The sequence below is a fragment of the Mustela nivalis genome, assembly GCF_964662115.1.
Source record: "Mustela nivalis genome assembly, chromosome: 9".
NCBI classification, from domain to species: Eukaryota; Metazoa; Chordata; class Mammalia; order Carnivora; family Mustelidae; genus Mustela; species Mustela nivalis.
This window is the reverse complement of record NC_139028.1, coordinates 89,824,571-89,843,356: the sequence shown is the minus strand read 5'-3', so window position 1 is coordinate 89,843,356 and position 18,786 is coordinate 89,824,571. Positions and strand designations below refer to the sequence as shown.

The window sequence follows — 18,786 nt, the reverse complement described above, 5'->3', positions numbered from 1 at the left end:
GATTTAAAAATTTGTTTTTGGTATTGAGCTATATGAATTGTCTATATATTTTGGATATTAATCCTTTTTCAGATATATCATTTGCAAATTATCTTCTCCCATTTAGCATATTGCCTTTTCATTTTGTCGATGGTTTTCCTTTAACTGTTTCCCTTGCCTGAGGAGACAGATGCAGAAAATATTGTTAAGACTGATATCGAGGGGATTGCTGCCTATATTTTCTTTTAGGAGTTTGGGTTTTGGTTCTAAATTTAGGCCTTTAATCCATTTGAGTCTATTTTTGTGTATGGTGTAAGAAAGTGGCCCAGTTTTGTTCTCTTGCATGTAGCTATCCAGTTTTCCCGACGCTTACTGAAGAGAATGTCTTTCCCCACTGTATATTCTTTTCTTCTTTGTCATAAATTAATTGACCATGTAATTGTCAATTTATTTCTGGCCTCTCTGTTCTGTTCCATTGATGTGTGTGTCTGTTTTTATGCCAGTACCATACAGTTTTGATTACTGCAGCTTTGTAGTATATCCAGCAGCAACAGATTACTAATAACATCTGTAACCAATTTTCAGTGTATCAGCTTGCTTTATTCTGATAGTTCCCAATTTCTGGCCTACATGACCTCAACTCATGAGACTGAGAAAATAAAAACCTGGAGCAATAGCTCCCGCATCTTTCTACCATCAAACTGACAAAACTACCAGTTTCTGAACCCATCTTTTTTCCTTATCATGTTGGAAAAACTGTCCCAACTTCTGTAAAAAGCCTATCTATTTTTGTTTGATCCCACTCTCTCTGGCCTTGATTGATTGATTGATACATATACATGCCCATAAGTGCATGTGGGCCTACCATGTGACATGTTTCTACACACACATACACACACACACACACACACACAGACATCTGTGTAACCACTACTCGGACTCAAATGTCTGCCCTACAAATTTAATGACTTTTCTGACCTCTCCTCACTGATTAGTTTTGTTTATATTTGACCTTCATAGAAGTGAGTAATATAAATGGAATCATATAACATGTATGGAGTCATACATCTTTTGTGTTTGTCTTTTTCACTAACATTGTATCTGTGAAATTTATTCATGTTGTTGCATGTAAGAGTATTTTATTCCTTTTCATTGCTGTGTAGTGTCCCGTTGTAGGAATATACCAAAATTTACTCATTGTCCTAATGGTAAGTATTTGGGTTGTTTATAGTTTCAGGATATTATGAATAAAGCTACTATGAAAATTCTTATATGTGACATTTAGTGATTCTAAATGTCTCCTTCTGTGGGTATATGTTAGGACTGCCAAACAGTTTTCCAAATTAGTTGTATAAATATATTCTTTCACTAGCAATGATGGTTCTAGGTGCCCCATATCTTTTTCAGCTTTTCATATTATCTTTGCAATTTTATCCACTATGATGGTTTTATGGTAACATCTCTTGTAATCTTCAGTTCCATTTTTTATCAGCCAACTGGATAGTCTCTTCTATGAAATCTCTGTGTTTGTTGCTTAAGTTTTGTTAGGTTGTTTTGTCTTTTATAAAATGATTTGTTGGAATTTTCTGTGTACTCTGGATATTCCTTTTCCAGACATATATCTAGAGATCACTATATCTTTCTATACAGATAGAAATATTTGCTCCCTGGTTTGGGGTTTTTTTTTTTTTTTTTTGCCTTTTTAAAAATGGAGTTTTTTATGTATAGAAGTTTTTAACTTTAGCAAAATCAGATTGATCCCTAGTCTTTTAGGGTTAGTGTTTTAGCCTTACCCAAAAAGTATTGAAGGTAATCTCCATTTTCTGCTAAAAGTATTATTACTTTACCATTCATAAGTTTGTCTAATCTCTCTCAAATTAATTTTTGTACTTGATGAGATTAAGGATCAAGTTTTGTTTTTTCCTCCAATATGTGTATCATTGACCTAGCACCAATTATTAAAAAGACTGTCCTTTTCCCACTGTAACCTTTGTTATAAATCAGGAAATCATGTAAGTGTAGCTCTGTTTCTTAATTCCATTCATCCGTTTGTCTAGATTTACCACATATAATATTCTCTTACTGTAAACTTATTATGAATCTTGATATTTGAAATAAGCTTCTCCAGTTTCATTCTTTATAATGTTTGCCTTGGCCAATCTAGGACTTTTGCTTTTCTCTGTATGTATCCTAAAATGAGTATGCCATTTTCTACTGGAAAAAAAGTACTCCACTGGAATTATATTAAATATATAGACCAATTTGAAGGAGACTTGATAACGCTGGAAATACTTCAAATCCCTATAGTGTATCTTCCTGTTGTTTAGGTCTTCTTCATTTTCTCTCAGCATTTTAAAGGTCTTACATGTTTCCTTTGACTTTGCCTAAAGTATTTGGAGCTTTTTAGTATTGCTATATATGGTGTTTTATTATTTTTTAAGTAAGTCATTTATGGTATTTTAAAATTTTGTTTTCTAGTTGGTTTTTGCTAGTATGTAGAAATTCGGTGATTTTTTGCATACTGATTTATATCAAGAGACCCTGCTAATGCATATGTTTATTCTTTTTTTATGTAGAGAAATCCTATTTGTTAGTGATGATCTTTTAACTTCTTCCTTTCCAGGTTTTATGTCTTTTTCAGTGAATTGTCATGTCATTAGTTCACCATTAATATGATGGGGGCTGTAAGACTTGGTTATTGTTCTTTATTTGTTATTGTAGATAATTCTTATAGTTTTTGTTTTTAATTATAAAAATTTTTTTTCAAAGATTTTATTCATTTATTTGACAGCGAGAGAGATCACAGGCAGGCAGAGAGGCACGCAGAGAGAGAGGGGGAAGTAGGATCCCCGCCAGGCAGAGAGCGCAACACGGGGCCCGATCTCAGGACCGCGAGATCATGACCGGAGCCGAAGAAGGCAGAGGCTCAACCCACTGAGCCACCCGCGCCCCAATAATCCTTACAGTTTAAAAGAGGTTCCCTTCTATTCCTAGGTTTATCAAAAGAAGTGTTGAATGTTATCAGAAGCCTTTACTGAATGAGCATGGTGGCCACATGATTTTTTCTTTTTTTCTTTTTACTCTATGAATAAATAATTGATTTTAAAATGTTATGCTGGGGTACGTGGGTGGCTCAGTCAGTTAAGTGTTGGGCTTCGCACTAGGCACAGAGCCTGCTTGGGATTCTCTCTCTCCCTCTCTCAGTCATCTTTCCCCCTTAAAAAAATGTTATGCCAACTTTTTATTCTTGGAATAAACTCCATTTGCTCATGTTCTTTTTTAATATACCATTGTATTCAGTTTGCTGATTTTTGTTTAGGATTTTTTGTATTTATGTCAGTGAGAGAATTTGTTTTGTAATTTTGCTTTCCTGTTATGCCCTTGTCAAGTTTTGGTATCAAGGTTATACTGACTGCATAAAACCAGATGGGAAGTATTCCTTCATTATTTGTTCGTTTACAGAGTTTATGCTTGAGGTTATTTCTTCCTTAAATGTTTGGAGGAATTTATCAGTGAGGCCATCTGGGCCTGAATTTTTCTTTGTGGGAATATTTTTAATCACAAATTAAATTTCTTGAATGGCTCATAGGACTATCCAGATTTTTAATTTCTTCTTTCAGTCTTGGGAAGGTTTAAAAAATGTTAGAATTATTAAGCTAAAGTTTTTTTTAATATTTTTAAAAAATATTTTATTTATTTATTTGACAGACAGAGATCACAAGTAGGCAGAGAGGCAGGCAGAGAGAGAGGAAGGGAAGCAGGCTCCCCACTGAGCAGAGAGCCGGATGCGGGGCTCCATCCCAGGAGGACCCTGGGATCATGACCTGAGCCAAAGGCAGAGGCTTTAACTCACTGAGCCACCCAGGTGTCCCTAAGCTGAAGTTTTTTAATAACATTCTTCTGTGATCTTTACGTTTGTCAGATCTCTAGTGTTGACTCCTTTTTTAATCCTTATACTGATAATTTGGGTTCTCACTCACTTTGTTTTCTCTTTGATCAGATCAAGGCTTGCTATGGTTTATTAGTTTTACTAATTTTCTCAAAACTTGTTTTCTGAAAATGTTTTTTATTTTACTTTAGCTTTTAAGGGATTTTTCACCCAAGTATAGACTGACAGATGGGTACTTTTCAGCACTTGAAAGATGATATTGTATTTTTTTTTCCTGGTTTCCATTTTTCTTATAAAAATTTAGCCATTTTGTTGAATAGTCAGAATTAGTCATTTGAAAATATTGAAAATAAAGTTATCTCTATTTCTGACCACTTTTAAGCTTTTTTCATTGTCTTATTTTTAAGTCTTTTTTCTTAGAGCAATTTAAGATTTATAGCAAAATTAAGGGGAAGTTACAGAGATTTTCCATTTACTCCCTGTCCGAACCCATGCATGACCATGCCCATTATTAATATCCCTCTCCAAAGTGGTATATTTGTTATAATTGATGAACCTACATTGACACATCATAATCACTCAAAGGTCATAGTTTACATTACAGTTTATTCTTGGTGTTGTATATTCTTTGTCTTTGGACAAAAGTATAATGACTTGTATCCATCATTATAGTACCATATAGTACCATAAAGATTTCACAGCCCTAAAAGTCCTCTGTTCTTTGTCTCGTCATACCTTCTCCAATCCCTGACAACCATTAGTCTTTTTACTCTCTTCACAGTTTTGCCTTCTCAGTCTTAATTTCAAGTAGTTTTACTGTACTGTGCCTAGATGTATTTTGTTTGTTTCTTTTGATTTATATTGTTTAGGGTTTGCTAAGTTTCTTGAATTTGTAAGTTAATGTCTTTTATCAGTTTTGGAAAGCTCTGTACCAGTATTTTTTCAAAATATTGCTTCTTTCCTATTCTCTTTTTCTTTGGATCCGTGATTATACTTGTTTCCTATATTGTCTACCAGTTTTCCTTTCCGTGCTTCGGTCTGATTACTGTCTTCCAATCTACCCTCTATTTTACTTCTGTTAAGCTGAGTCCAATCTGCTAATAAATGTAATGAATTTTAAATTTTAATTTAGTCTGTCTTTTTATCTTATGTAGAATTTTCATTTAATTTTTTAATACTTTGATTCTCTGCTCAGCTCTATCAGCCTTTCCCCCATTTTTTTGGAATGTTAGTAATAGTTATTTTTGTCTATGTATTAAAATAACTATCTGAATCACCTGTTTTTTTCTGTTGGAATTTCAGCCATTTTGTTCTGTTTTATAACGTACTTTGATTGTAAGAAGTCACTTGGTCATATTTTATAGCATGCTTATATTCATTTATTGCATTAAATGAAAAATTATGATAACCCAATTTAAAAAAAAAATACTGTCAGGGGATTGAATAGATACTTCTCCAAAGAAGATATATAAATGACCAATAAGCACATGGGAAAGCTGCTCAGCATCATTGGTTATTAGGGAAATGCCAGTCAAAGCCACAGTGAAATACCACTTCACCCTCACTAGGATGGCTCTAATCAAAATGTGGACAACAACAAGTGGTATTGCTAATAATGTGGGGAAATTGGAATCCTTATCCATTGCTAGTGATATAAAATGGTGCAACCACTTTGGAAAACAGTTTGGCAGTTCTTCCAAAAGTTAAAAACAACCCAAATGTCCATCAACTGATGAGTGGATGCAGAAAAATGATATATCCATGCATTGGGATATTATTCAGTCATAAAAAGGAATGTTGTGCTTGCTGATGCATGTTATAAGTATGAACCTTGGAAACATGCCAAGTAGAAGAAGCCAATAAAAAAAATCCACATATTGTATGATTCCATTTGTGTAAAATGTGTAGAATGAGCAAATACATAGACATGTGGTTGCCAGGAGCTAAAACAAAGGGGAGAAGGAATGGAGAGTGACTGCTAATGGATGTAGGTTTTTTTTGTTTATTTTTCTTTTGAGACTATAAAAATGTTCTGGAATTAGGCAATGGTAGTGGATATACTAAAAACCTCATGCCTATACTAAAACTACCTTCAAAGAGTGAATTTAAAGGTATATGAATTATATCAATTTTTTAGACGACCTTTCTACTCCAAGGTTATAAAAAATATTGTAGGAGTTCTAAATAATGTTGTGTTCTTTCTATGAAAATTAAGGGTTTTAATTTTGTTTTGTTTTTCCCCAGCAGGTAGATAGTGTATGAATGAGTTGCTTTAATCCTGTCTAGGGCTGGTTATATTTTTTTGTTTAGGCTGATCTGTTTCAGTTTTGCCCTCACTCCCAGTGGTAACCTTACTGAAGTCCTAACAAAGATGGGTGAACTTGGAGGGTCTTGAAGTCCAGCCCCTATCTCCTTCACATTGTGTGATTTTCTGTGGTTGCTGACATCTTTGCTTAGGCTTCTAGCCTTTTTATCTACTGCTTTCTGGTGATATTCTGGGAGTCACACACTGCTCAGTGGCAGTTTAGGAGTTGGCTAGTACCTCATGGAGAGACTGAATGCAGACTTGTGGCCCCTTCCTGTTTGCAGCTTGACCCTCACATGATATCTTCTTTGATAACCACAGATTCCAACCTCTGTCTTGGCTAAGTGGGACTGCCACTTTCTCCTAAAATTCTTATTTTCCTGTGCTGTGAGTTGGCCAGTACTCTCAGAGAAAAGGCCAAGTGAATGTGGAGCTTACCTTATGTTCTTCCCTACTTTCATAGATCCTAGCCCCTCACATTCTGCCTAGATTGCTGCCTAATGCATCTAAATAGCTATTTTGTATATTTTATACAAATTTTGTAATTGTTTTCTTGTTTTCACCAAGAAGTGTAATCTAGTACAAACTACTGTGTCAAAACTGGTTGAAGTCTTCCTCTTGCCTCCATTCTTCAGTGTTCAGTCATCTATTTCCCCATCCCTTTCCCTTCTCTCATCAGTGATTGCTCCTCATCATTAGCCTCTCTCCCTGTGGGATTCTTACCTTTGGCTCTCAAAGCGTGCCACTGTGTTTCTATGTTTTTAAAAAAACCTGTTCAGTACCATATTTTTCCTATTATTCCACTGAAGTGGTTCTCAACTGACAGTGGTTTTTGCATCCCAGGGAACATTTGGCAATGTCTGGAAATGGTTTAGATTGTCATAACTGGGGAAGGGGATACTGCTGGTACCTAGAGGCCAGTTACTAAAATCCTACAATATATGAGATAGCTGCCTGCAACAAAGACTTGTCTGGCCCCAAGTGTTAATATTGCTGAAGACAAAAACCGTGCTCTACGTTTTAGCTTTCCTGAAAAGCCAGACTTTTCTGAAGAATTGATTGTTTATGTTGTCTCCTTTTCCACATCTCCCTTTCATACTTTTTAAAAAGTCTTAATTTTTTTTACGTAGTACCCAGATGATTTTTAAGGGTAAAATAGTGCCATAACACTTATAAAGAAAATAACAATATTCTCTCCTAGCACCCCTTAATTACATAGTTTTAGCTAGTTAGATGTAAATGGAATGAAGGTGTTTTTTTCCTAGATAAAAAAACAAAAAATTAGTAGAAAGTAAGCTCTTAATAATTTTTTTCGGCTTATAACTTGGATGTAACAGCTTATGTTGTTAGGAAATAAATATCTTCCGGGGTACCTAGGTGGCTCAGTGGGTTAAGCCGCTGCCTTTGGCTCAGGGTCCTGGGATCAAGTCCCGCATCGGGCTCTCTGCTCAGCAGGGAGTCTGCTTCCCTCTCTGTCTCTCTCTGCCTGCCTCTCTGCCCACTTGTGATCTCTGTCAAATAAATAAATAAAATCTTTTTAAAAGAAAAGAAAAGAAATATCTTCCTTGTTTAAATTACTGTTACTCTAGTTTTCTCTTGTTTGCAATAGAATAAAATCCTCACTGAGAGAGGGATTTTTTTTTGAAAGATTTTATTTATTTATTTGACAGAGATCACAAGTAGGCAGAGAGGCAGGCAGAGAGAGAAAGGAGGAAGCAGGCTCCCCGCCGAGCAGAGAGCCCAGTGCGGGGCTCAATCCCAGGACCCCGAGATCATGACCTGAGCCGAAGGTAGAGGTTTAACCCACTGAGCCACGCAGGCACCCCGGGATTATTTTTTTAAGACCTGTCATGTATAAAACTCACTTTGAGCTCCAGAGCTCCAGTCTCATACACATCTACTTGAATATATGGTGAATATATCAAATTTAACATGACCAAAACTGGGCTGTTTTCTGTTCCAAATATGGGTATGAACAAAACCATGTGCATAGACCTCTATTTACCCACTCAGTTCAGAAACTTGAGAGTCATCCTGATTATTTCCTTTTCCTTGCTGTTTATTTTGCCTGCTAAATTTCTCAAATCCATTCATTTCTCTCCATTTCCACTGCCATCACTGTGGTGAGTCCAACCCAACTGACCTGCCAGCATTTTTATTTCAGCACCATTCCAGTCCTTTTTCTGTATAACAAGGAGAGTGATATTAAATTGAAAATCAAGTCATGTTATTCTCCTCTTTACTGAAGATCTTTCAGTGGTTTCCAATTACTCTTAGAATAAAATCCAAAATTCTACAAGACTTTGAATAATCTTGCCTATCTCTTTAGTCTCATTTTATGTCCTTCATATAGGGCTCCACCCTTCTTTTAGTTCCTAAAGCACATGCATTCTGTTTCTTCTGCTTATAAGGTTCTTCCCATCCCCTCCATAATTGTGATTTTCTTGCCTTTTTAGACCGTAACTTCAGTGGTATTGCCTTGGAGAAATTTTTTTTGATTCATCCTAAAGAAAATATGCCTCACCCATCAGTCTTTATCGCTTTATCCTAATTTTTCCTTTTGGAAAGTATTTGATAATACTTATAGTGTTTATTTCTTTACTTGTATGTTTGTGACATCTGTCCCAATAAACTATAAGCTCTATAAGGATAGGTGTCATGTTCAGTATTACATTTCCAGACCTGAATGCAGTATCTGGCATATAGTAAAAGCTCAATAAATATTTGTTGAATGATTGAGTGACTAAATGACTATGTGAATACCTTTATCCCCTGCAAGTGCTTCTTTTTGAAAAGTTATGTTCTATAATAAAATTGAAAAAAAAATAGTACTATACATATCTGTTTACACCCCATCTGGATTTACAATGAACATTTTGCTACATTAGTTTTCTCTGTTATTGTTGTTCTGTATATATACATCTGTATGTGAATATTTGTTTATGTCTGTATAGACATTCATGTGTTTGTGTATAAACTTCTATCTACATCTACCATTTCTCTCAGAAGTAAACTATATGAAAGAAAGTTACAAACAGGACATTCTTCTCTAAATCAATATTTCTCTCCTATGAACAGGATTGTTCTCCTGCACAGTCGTGATACTGTTAAGAAATTTAACATTGTGGGATGCCTATGTAGGGCAGTTGGTTGAGTGTGTGACTCTTGGTTTCAGCTCAGGTCATGATCTCAAGGCTTTGGGATTGAGCCCCATGTCAGGCTCCACACTCAGCATGAAGTCTGCTTGAGATTCTCTCTCCCTCTCTGTCTGCCCCTCCAGCTCGTGCTCCTTCTCTCTGTAAAATAAATAAATGAATCTTTAAAAAAATTTAATGTTGGAACAACATATTGGATTTGCAAACCGTGTTCAAATTTTCCATTATCCACATAATATCTCTTATTGCCTTTTTAATTTTCATTCCAGGGTCCAATTAAGGTTTTCATACTATATTTAATCATCATGTCCTTGTATTTTTTTTGCAATTAAAATCACAGTTTTATTATTTTTTTTCTTTCATTAAACTTAAATTTTTTTAAGAGTTCAAGTTGTCATGTAGAATGACCACAGAGATGTATGGAATGGATATGTCTCATTATTCATAATTAGACTTAGGTTACACATTTTAAGGAATAATACACAGATGATGTATTTGTCATTGGATCATGTCAGGAAGCTACATCATATCAGTTTGTATGCAGCTAGATTTGCTCATTTAGTTATGATAATGTTTGCCAGATCTCTTGATGTAAAGGTATTTTGCTTAAATAATAAGTTATTTACTTTAATACTTTGCACATATCCTGTTTACCAACAACATTTACACAGTAATTTTTAGCATCTATTAATGACCCTTGCCTGAATCAGTTACTACATTGGTAGTAGTTTTATTATTCCCTCTCTATTTATTTGCTGGCATTTTTTGATAAAGGATTCTTCCTGTCTCCAACAGATACATTTTTTAAAAAAAATCAGTATGTACTCAGATTTTATTTTAAATCTAATGTATTATCTATTACTTTTATTAATTTTTTTTAAATCCCACATTTGGCCAGTAGGAGACCTTTTAAAATGGTTCCTATGTCTGCATTTGTCTTAGAGCACATACTTGCTTTCCGGCACAAGATTGTTCTGCCATAAACTATTTTTTCTATTGGAGAATGATATTTGGAACCCAAAAATCTGAGTGCTAAGTGTGCTTATTACTACTGCCATGTCATTGCTTCTGTTCAGTGGTCAGAGCTAGAATGAGATTTAATATAGGCAGACAAACAGACACATACACACACACACATATATTTATTAAGTAACTTTTTTTTAATGTCATGCTATAGTTCTTTTATTTATTTTATTAACATAAAATGTATTATTTGCTTCAGGGCTACAGGTCTGTAAATCATCAGTCTTACACAGTTCACAGCATTCACCATAGCACATATCTTCCCCAATGTCCATAACCCAGCCACACTGTCCCTCCCTGACCACCCTCCAGCAACCCTCAGTTTGTTTCTGATACCTCCAACTCATCCTTAACCTCGCATTCTGTATTTCTAGTTTCTTTCTCTCTAACATTAAGTCTTGCTTCCAGTAGTTTAATGCGTACTCATTTGTATTATCTGAAATACACATAAAAGAACAATAAACCTACTAAGAGAAGTTTGAGATTTCATTTGCAATTTTTTTTACCTTAGACTTTATCTTTCTATATGGTGTTCAAAAATATTTGAATTACTTCTGTTTGGTAGTGTTGCCATTTTGAGTATACAGATAGGCTTATTTTTCTTATTTGTTTTCAATTTTAAAATTCCCATTTTAAATCTTTGTTTACTTTTTTTTTTTTTTGGGCTGTATAAAGCATTTGACTCAGAACTATATACAGAGGTGTATTTATCCGTATCCCTTTTACACTATTCCCACCTACTCCCTTTATAAATGTAGCCGTTTTCATTATTTTCTGGTTTCTTTTTTAAAAGATTTTTATTTTTTGAGAGGAAAAAGAGAAGAGTGGAGGTGGGAGGGAATGAGGGAAAGCAGACTCCCTGCTGAGCAGGGAACCTGATGCAGGGCTCAGTTCCAGGACCCTGGGATCATGAACTGAGCAGAAGGCTGACACTTAACTGACTGAGCTACCCAGGTGCCCCTGGTTATTTTCTTTATGAAAAAAAAAATTAAAAAGTATTCTCTTCCCTTTTTTCCAGAACTGTTAAATTACTATGTATACTTTTTTGAAATTTTTTTTTTTTTTTTAGCTAGTTTACCTAGAAATCATTTCATATCAGGTCATAGATTTTTTCCCCCATGGGTTTATAAAGCTCCTCTGTGTAGATATACTGTAATTTTGTTAACCTGTTTTCAATCGATGTGTATTTGACTTGCTTCTGATTTTGCTATTTCAGATAATGCTAATATAAGGAATCTTGTGCACGTGATATTTGAATCTTGGAGCTGTATTTTTTTGGATAATTCCTAAAAGTGGGGATGGTTGGGTCAGAGAGTAAAATATATGTTATTACAATAGCCACATTCCTCTTCTTAGGGGTTGTCTGGTTTGCATAACCATCAGCAGTGTTTCAAATGCCTATTTATGAGAATTACTTCATTAATATCAAATATTGTAAACTTCTACATGATGGATTATTTCTTTAGCAGGTGGTATATTATATCATCGGGGTGCCTATGGGAAACAGTTGACATACTCAAAGTAGGATAATTTAAGGAAGGTTTATTTACAGAAACTATTACAGAGGTGTGTGCAAGATACTGGAGAATCACCAGGCTTGGTGTTAACAGGATCCAGCATCAATAAGTCTGTTTTCACTCCTAAGCATGAAGGGACCAGGGGAAGGAAGGGTTATAGGAACCTGGAAGAGCAATTACTACATAGGAGACTACCTTTGTTCCAAAGACATGGTGAGCCTAGGAAGAGTCCACAGGTAAGGAACCAGGAAAATACATAACTCTTCCTTCCTCTGACTTCTTGCTGGAGTCCAGTTAAAGGGTACAGGAGTGCCTTGATGTATTTCATCTAGGTCAGTTTTCCTAGGGCAGAGAGTAGTATGGAGAAGGGTGGAGAGAAATCTGAAGGGGACAGCAGAAGTGATCCGGTACATGTATGCACATACCGATTCATGAACCTTTGAAATAACTGTGTAAACCATAGGTTTAGAACCTCTGTCTTAATCTTTTCTCCTAGTAAGTCTACTGCATGCCTGCAATGTGTGGCTTATTTGTGTCTTATATGAATGCTACTTTCCACTCTGAGATTACTCTTAAAAAGAAAAAAATTCATGAGTTCTTATTCTCAATTTCAGTATTTGTCAACAGTGCTTCTCAATGCACTTTTAAAGTATAGGGCAAAATAGTCTATCAGATTTCGCTCTAAGTAGCTTCATAGCTCTCTTTTCCCCCTTAAGAGACTAATATCTGAAGTAATTTTAGATACTTCACACTCCATCCTGTTGCCCATATCTATTGGGAAGAAACAGTGTAAGCGGTGTATGTTAACCTCTTTCTTCTGATCACTCTCATCTATTAATTTTATTATTTTATGAGACCATTTCATTACAAGCATTGTATTTAGAGTTAGGCATTGTCTGTATGATTAAAAAAAAAAAAAAGGCTTTATGGCCCCAGTTACTTCTGAATGGGAGTTAATAACAAGCCTTCTCAGTGATTCAGAACCACTGTATAGTTACGGCATCTTTGTATTTTTGAGTATGTTTTTTAACCAAGTGGATTCTATTGCATAATCCAAATGTTTTAAATTTTGATAGGTTGCTAAGTGATTTACCTTCTAATTTCACCATTCATCAGTGTTAGCAATAGTTTCTTGGTAAATGCCATATGTTTCCTCTTATTTAATGTATCTCCTCTCTAATATCAGGTAAGCCCATTTTTATTTTAGTTTTGAAATTTAATAACCATCTCACTACTTTTTAGGATTTATTATCATGGATCCCATTTTCAGAGCTAAGCTGTAGGACTTATCCCACTTTTCCCTAATTTTATAGTTAGAGCAAAGTAGTTCTTAGGCAACCTAATTAACTTTATTAACTTTATATAAAATTTACTCTATTATTGTTTCATTTTTCCTCTTAAGAGTCTGTTTGAATTAATAGTTTCAGTTATAAAGTTTTTATTTTTAAATGGCACTTCTTATTTTTTGAGCTCTGAGAGTTAACTAATTTTTAAAGTACAACAGTTGTAACTAAACCAAATTTCTTATTCCTCCCTCTGCATGAGAGAAGTTATTTTTCCATATTACCTGAATGATTTAATGAGAAGACTTCTTAAGATGTTACTGAGAATTTCTTTTGTCAGTGAATATGACATTAACATGTCTCTTCATTAACTGAAATCTCCAGTGGTCTTCTCATCATTTTGAATATTATAACCATTCTATAATAATGAAGATATGGAAGGTGATAGGAGACTGGGTTCAAAATTTGTTCATTAATTTCCTCAGATAATCCTTCTGTTTACTATCTTCTTTGGTAGGCCCAATGGATTCAAACATGATTAGCACAGTCATTGCCCACAGACATATAAACAAATGTAGTGTAATAAGGGAAAAAATATAAACAATATAGTGTGGTAAACATTTTAATCAGTGTATGCCTAGGGAAGGTGAGTGACACAAAAGCATAGGTAACATTTCGTGGAAGGGTGCCAAGGAAGACTTGTTAGAGGAGGAGAGAGTGTAAATGTTTAATAGGTGAATGAACACTAATAAGTAATATAACACAAATAAAAGATATAGTCCTGTGCTGTAGGCTATAAAATTCTATTATTTGAAGATAAGTTAGCAAGAAACTTAGATAATTGAAAATGCAACTAATGTTAAGAGGCTGTAGAGCATATGTGGATTGCCAAGTGAATAATACAGCAACTAGCATTTATCAAAACACTTTGCAACACAGATTACATGTCTGATTGCATATAATTCTCACTAACTCAGATAGGTATTAAGTCCATTTTACAGATAAAGACATTGAAACTTACTGAAGCATAATAACTTCCCGGAGGTCATACAGCTAAAATGGTGGAGCCAGCTTCCAAATTCAGGCAGATCAACTTCAGAAAAGGGTACAGGAGTGCCTTGATGTATTTCATCTAGGTCAGCCATAAATATATGGCTCTCAATGCCATATATTTAAAACAAATAAACAAACAAACAAAAAAAAAAACATTAAGACCCATGGGAACCGAGAAAAGAAAGAAAATCTTGCCTCTTGAGAGCATTTGAAGAAGAGTTACTAATTAGATAGATGATGGATATCATGAAGAATATTCCAGGCATGGGTGTTGACGTAAGTGTTCGCTGGCACTTGTTTACTTGAAGAACAAACCATTATTATTGACTGGTCAGATCATGTAGGAGTATCAGGGAAGATCAGGCTGGAAACTGAGGATGGGATGGGAGCCATCTGTCATGGATCCTCAAAATGGGTCTAAGTAATCTGTACTTCATCTAGGAGAGAGCCATTGAGGTTATGGGAACAGGAGAGTAATTAATACAGAAGTCAGTGTAACATTATGATTAAGTTCTTGACTCTATCATTTTCCAACTTTGTGATATTGAGTACATAAGTTTACTATTCTTAGCCTCCTTTTCCTTATCTGTAAAATGAGGATGGTAATAAAATCTGCACAGATTAATTTGTAAAGCCTGAAATATAGCAAGTATTGAGCAATGTTACATGTTATTATTACTGATTTGTTTCAGTAAATTTAATCTGAGAACAGTGCATAGTAGTCTAGGCCTATACCTTAGGCCATTAGTTGAGAAATTCTTGAAACACAGTTGTAACAGGTAAATGGAAAGGAAAGGACAGATTCGTAGGAATATTTTAGATGAATAATATTAACTATAATTTATGGAGCTTTTTAAAAAATCTATATAGTTCTTTATATTATTTCATAGTATTCATGTGCTCATTATTGTATCAATAATCAATACCTGACAACTGAATGTAACTGTGTAATTTATAAAGCACTTTGACATGTTAATGGATTTTATTCTCAGAATCATTCTATAAGATATTATTTCCAGGCCAAGGGAAGTTAAGTAAGTCATTGAAGATCACGAAAGTTAATGAAAGTATCAGTTTACTACTTGAATTTCCATATACCTATTCTAGTGCTTTCTCTTTCATGTTGTATTATATTATGGCAGGAACTGATAAAGTATAGCAGACAACAGTATGAAAAACTATTATTAGTACTTTGAAAGAGTTAGGTATCTGTATTAATACCAAGAAAAAAAAATCAAAGCATGAAAGGAGACAGATAAAATCAGAGTTTACTAGCTATCTAATTTATCTGTAAACCCAGTCATATTATCTGAATATAATCTCTATTCAGTAGATCAAAGTATTAAGTGGTTTTAATTTGCCATTTAAACTATTGTTAGGACAAATGAAAATAAGCTCTTTTCTGCACCAAACTGCATTAGGCATTTACTACATTCTGGGTGATTGTAAATATTTTACAGTTGAGCTGTTTCATGTTTTAAATAGTATTGATTATGAAACTTTTTGAAATTTACCATCAGGCCAGTGGTGGCAGAGTCTGCATAGAACTATGCTTCGTGGTGTTCTGGGAAAAACCTTTCGACTTATTGGCTATACTATTCAGTATGGCTGTATAGCTCATTGTGCTTTTGAATACGTTGGTGGTGTTCTCATGGTAAGTTTTTACATAAAAGAAAATAATAACTTTAAATATGTACTTTTTTTTAATTTAAGGAAAATGTATTTTTCCTTTATTTTAGTTGAAGTCATTTAATGACTAAATTGTGACTGTTGAAACATAAAATCTTTCTAAATTTTGGGATATAAGAGACTATGTTGGAATCAGCACTGGTATAAAATTAAGAACCATTACTTCAGATGCAGTTCTGTATTATGTTTTATTCTGACAGGGGTCCTATTAAATAATAATCTAATAATAATAGTTTTTTACCATTTATTGAATTTTACTTTCTGTGTTCCAGTGATGTTTTATGTTTTATATTTATTAATTCATTTAATCTTTTCTACTCTGTGAGATACTTTATTAGAAATCTATTATACATATGAGGAAACTGAGGCTCAGAAAGCTTAAGTAACTTGCTCCAAGTTCCACAGTTAGTAAGTAGATTCGGAGTTTCAACACAGATTCTTCCAATTTTCAAAACCCCTACTCTTAACTAGTTGTGTTTAACTGTCATTAAAAAAAATAATTATTCTGCCTGGTGTCAATATTAAAATATTAAGGCTGTTCCCTCGCCAACCAATGCTTTTTCTAAATATTGCATCATAAATCCATCAACTGTGACTGTACTAATCTTTTGTCATGTAAGTGAAAGAATAAATTGAATGTCTAGTGAGTGGGTTTTGTTGGGTTTTATCAGGTTTACCCTAAAGGATTCACAGTCACACAACCTCAAATTTAGCTGGAGAAATGCAAATAAATATATTTAACTGAAAGTCTCCTTTTTGATTTTTTAAATTTACATTAGTACTTCTAGTGGGCTACAGAGGTAGCAGATACAAACTTTCATTGTGTTTTTTGTTATTTCTGCCTTAGTAGATATTTTTGAGCAAAAAGTTTTTTATCAATGCCCAAGTGAAATCAGTGGAGACTGCTCTATTTAGATATTTTAAGTAACAGTGATGATTTATTATAGTTTTGAGGTATATATGAAGATCATTGTTTTAACACATACTAATAGGAAGTCTTTAAAGTGCATGTCATTATGCCACTATTTTTCAATAGAAAAACTAAATTGCAGCCCCATTAAATGAATAAGTTATTCTGTTGGAAGAGAACTGAAGGCATGAACTTATTGAGAATAGTATGATACTACTTAGTAAATTACCATCATGGGCAGTGAGTATTTGATAATAGCAAGAAGATAAATAAGTCATTCATTTATTTATTCAAATATTTATTATCAGCTTTATGCCAAGCACTGTTTTTGGCATTGGTTATGTAACTGGGAACATGAGTTTTAAGGTCCCTGACCTCATGGAGCTTACATTATACAGGGTAGTCAAAATTTGGAAACATAGATATTTTATTCATGTATTGTAATGTATTCTCGGTAAACTATTTTTAATATATTTGCCTGTGTTTCCAGATTAGGTCGCCACTCTGTAGGGTTGAACTTATAAACTTAAAAATCACCTCTAAATTTGAAGAACATTTGTTTGATTTTTTTTTTCTTAAAAGTCTGCTCATTGATTTATGTTACATTGAAAAAGGGTTTCAATTCAAATTAAAAAAATTACCTCTCTTTTCAGTGTTCTGGACCATCAATGGAACCTACAATTCAAAATTCAGATATTGTCTTTGCAGAAAATCTTAGTCGACATTTTTATGGTATCCAAAGGTAAATTTCTGTCATAGATATATTAAAGTTATAGTGAAACCATGTATACACATTGTATCTTTTTTGTAGCTTATCTGTAAAAACCCTTTCGCAAATAACCAAATTAATGACCAGCTAGTTAAAATCTTGATTCACATATTTTCTCTCAGTTGAAGAAATTCTAATAGTTTCCATAAACATGCATAGTCATTGTTGGCTAAAATAGAATAGCAGTCCCTTTTATAATGTACATTCAAGCCTACTTTACTTTTGGTGGGGGGTGGGTGGCTCTACAGCATTTTGAGTGAAGAACCTAGGGACTTAGGAACATTATATACCAAACCAGTGATTGGCTTCTAAATTTTTTGAAAATTTAAAATGATTATTCTTAGATGATAGAATCATATATAGCTGGGACCCAGGAATCTTATCTAATCTCAGTCTCCTGATTAATTAAGTTGAAAAACTCCTTGACAAATACTGTTTGCCACTAAGTTTTTAAAAATCCTATTCTAAATGGTGTTTCCAGTCCCTGTGATACTTTTTATTCTACTTACATATGTTTTATTCCTTCTGAACAAATGTCAAATATTAGTAATTTAATGTATTTTTTAAAGGGCACCTCTCTAATTCCCTAAAACTTTGGGTTCATTAGTTTTTCATAATTCTGAAAAAAATAATACCACTTTTTAATTTCCATAAACTTCAAATTTGACTCACTAGAGTTGGTATTTAGCATATGGCTTAAATAGGTTTAAGCACTCCTCTTTCGTTATTTGCCTCTTCTGTAGTCTGTTTCACATTACCTAAAAGTCATCAAGAATGGTGTAAACTGTTCTTTGCATTTTTGATTCTGTAGATAGAAGTTATCTCTTGGTCAAGCTGTATAGTCTAGCATCGTCCTACGTAAAATTCTTCAGATATTTTACTCATAGCAACTTCAAGACACCTAATTGATAGTTACGGGTTTATAAAATAAGACTTACATAACAGGATGTGTTCTAGCTTTCTTTTCTTTTTAACTTATATCCAAATCACTTCATACAGTCTTTGGATTAACTAGAGACCTAGCATCACTGTAGCATGAAGATAGGCTGCTGTTTTCCATGCTAATAACATGATTTTACTCTCATACTCCTTAAGCATTCTTAACAAGGAGATGAACTTGTTGGCTAAATAGATTTTGAATGAATAGCTCAATATCATCTTTTTTTTAAAATAGATAATCTTTGCACCCAGATGGGTAATATAAGTAACTGCAC

The 18,786-nt window shown here is 33.9% G+C and overlaps 1 protein-coding gene across 13 annotated transcripts in view; it reads left to right on the top strand.

Annotated features, from left to right (window-relative positions):
* Window positions 1-18,786, top strand: part of IMMP1L (inner mitochondrial membrane peptidase subunit 1) — a 77,413-nt gene that overhangs the window by 34,740 nt on the left and 23,887 nt on the right. For 10 of the 13 annotated variants that reach the window (XM_082748872.1, XM_082748874.1, XM_082748870.1 and 7 more), the window contains 2 exons: window positions 15,725-15,858; window positions 17,457-17,545. In XM_082748872.1, coding sequence (XP_082604998.1) covers window positions 15,754-15,858; window positions 17,457-17,545 — 194 coding nt within the window. In that variant the 5' untranslated portion in view covers window positions 15,725-15,753. Of the gene's footprint in view, window positions 1-12,944; window positions 13,004-15,724; window positions 15,859-17,456; window positions 17,546-18,786 lie in introns of all 13 variants that reach the window. The other 3 variants (XM_082748880.1, XM_082748873.1, XM_082748878.1) reach the window with 2 other exon arrangements.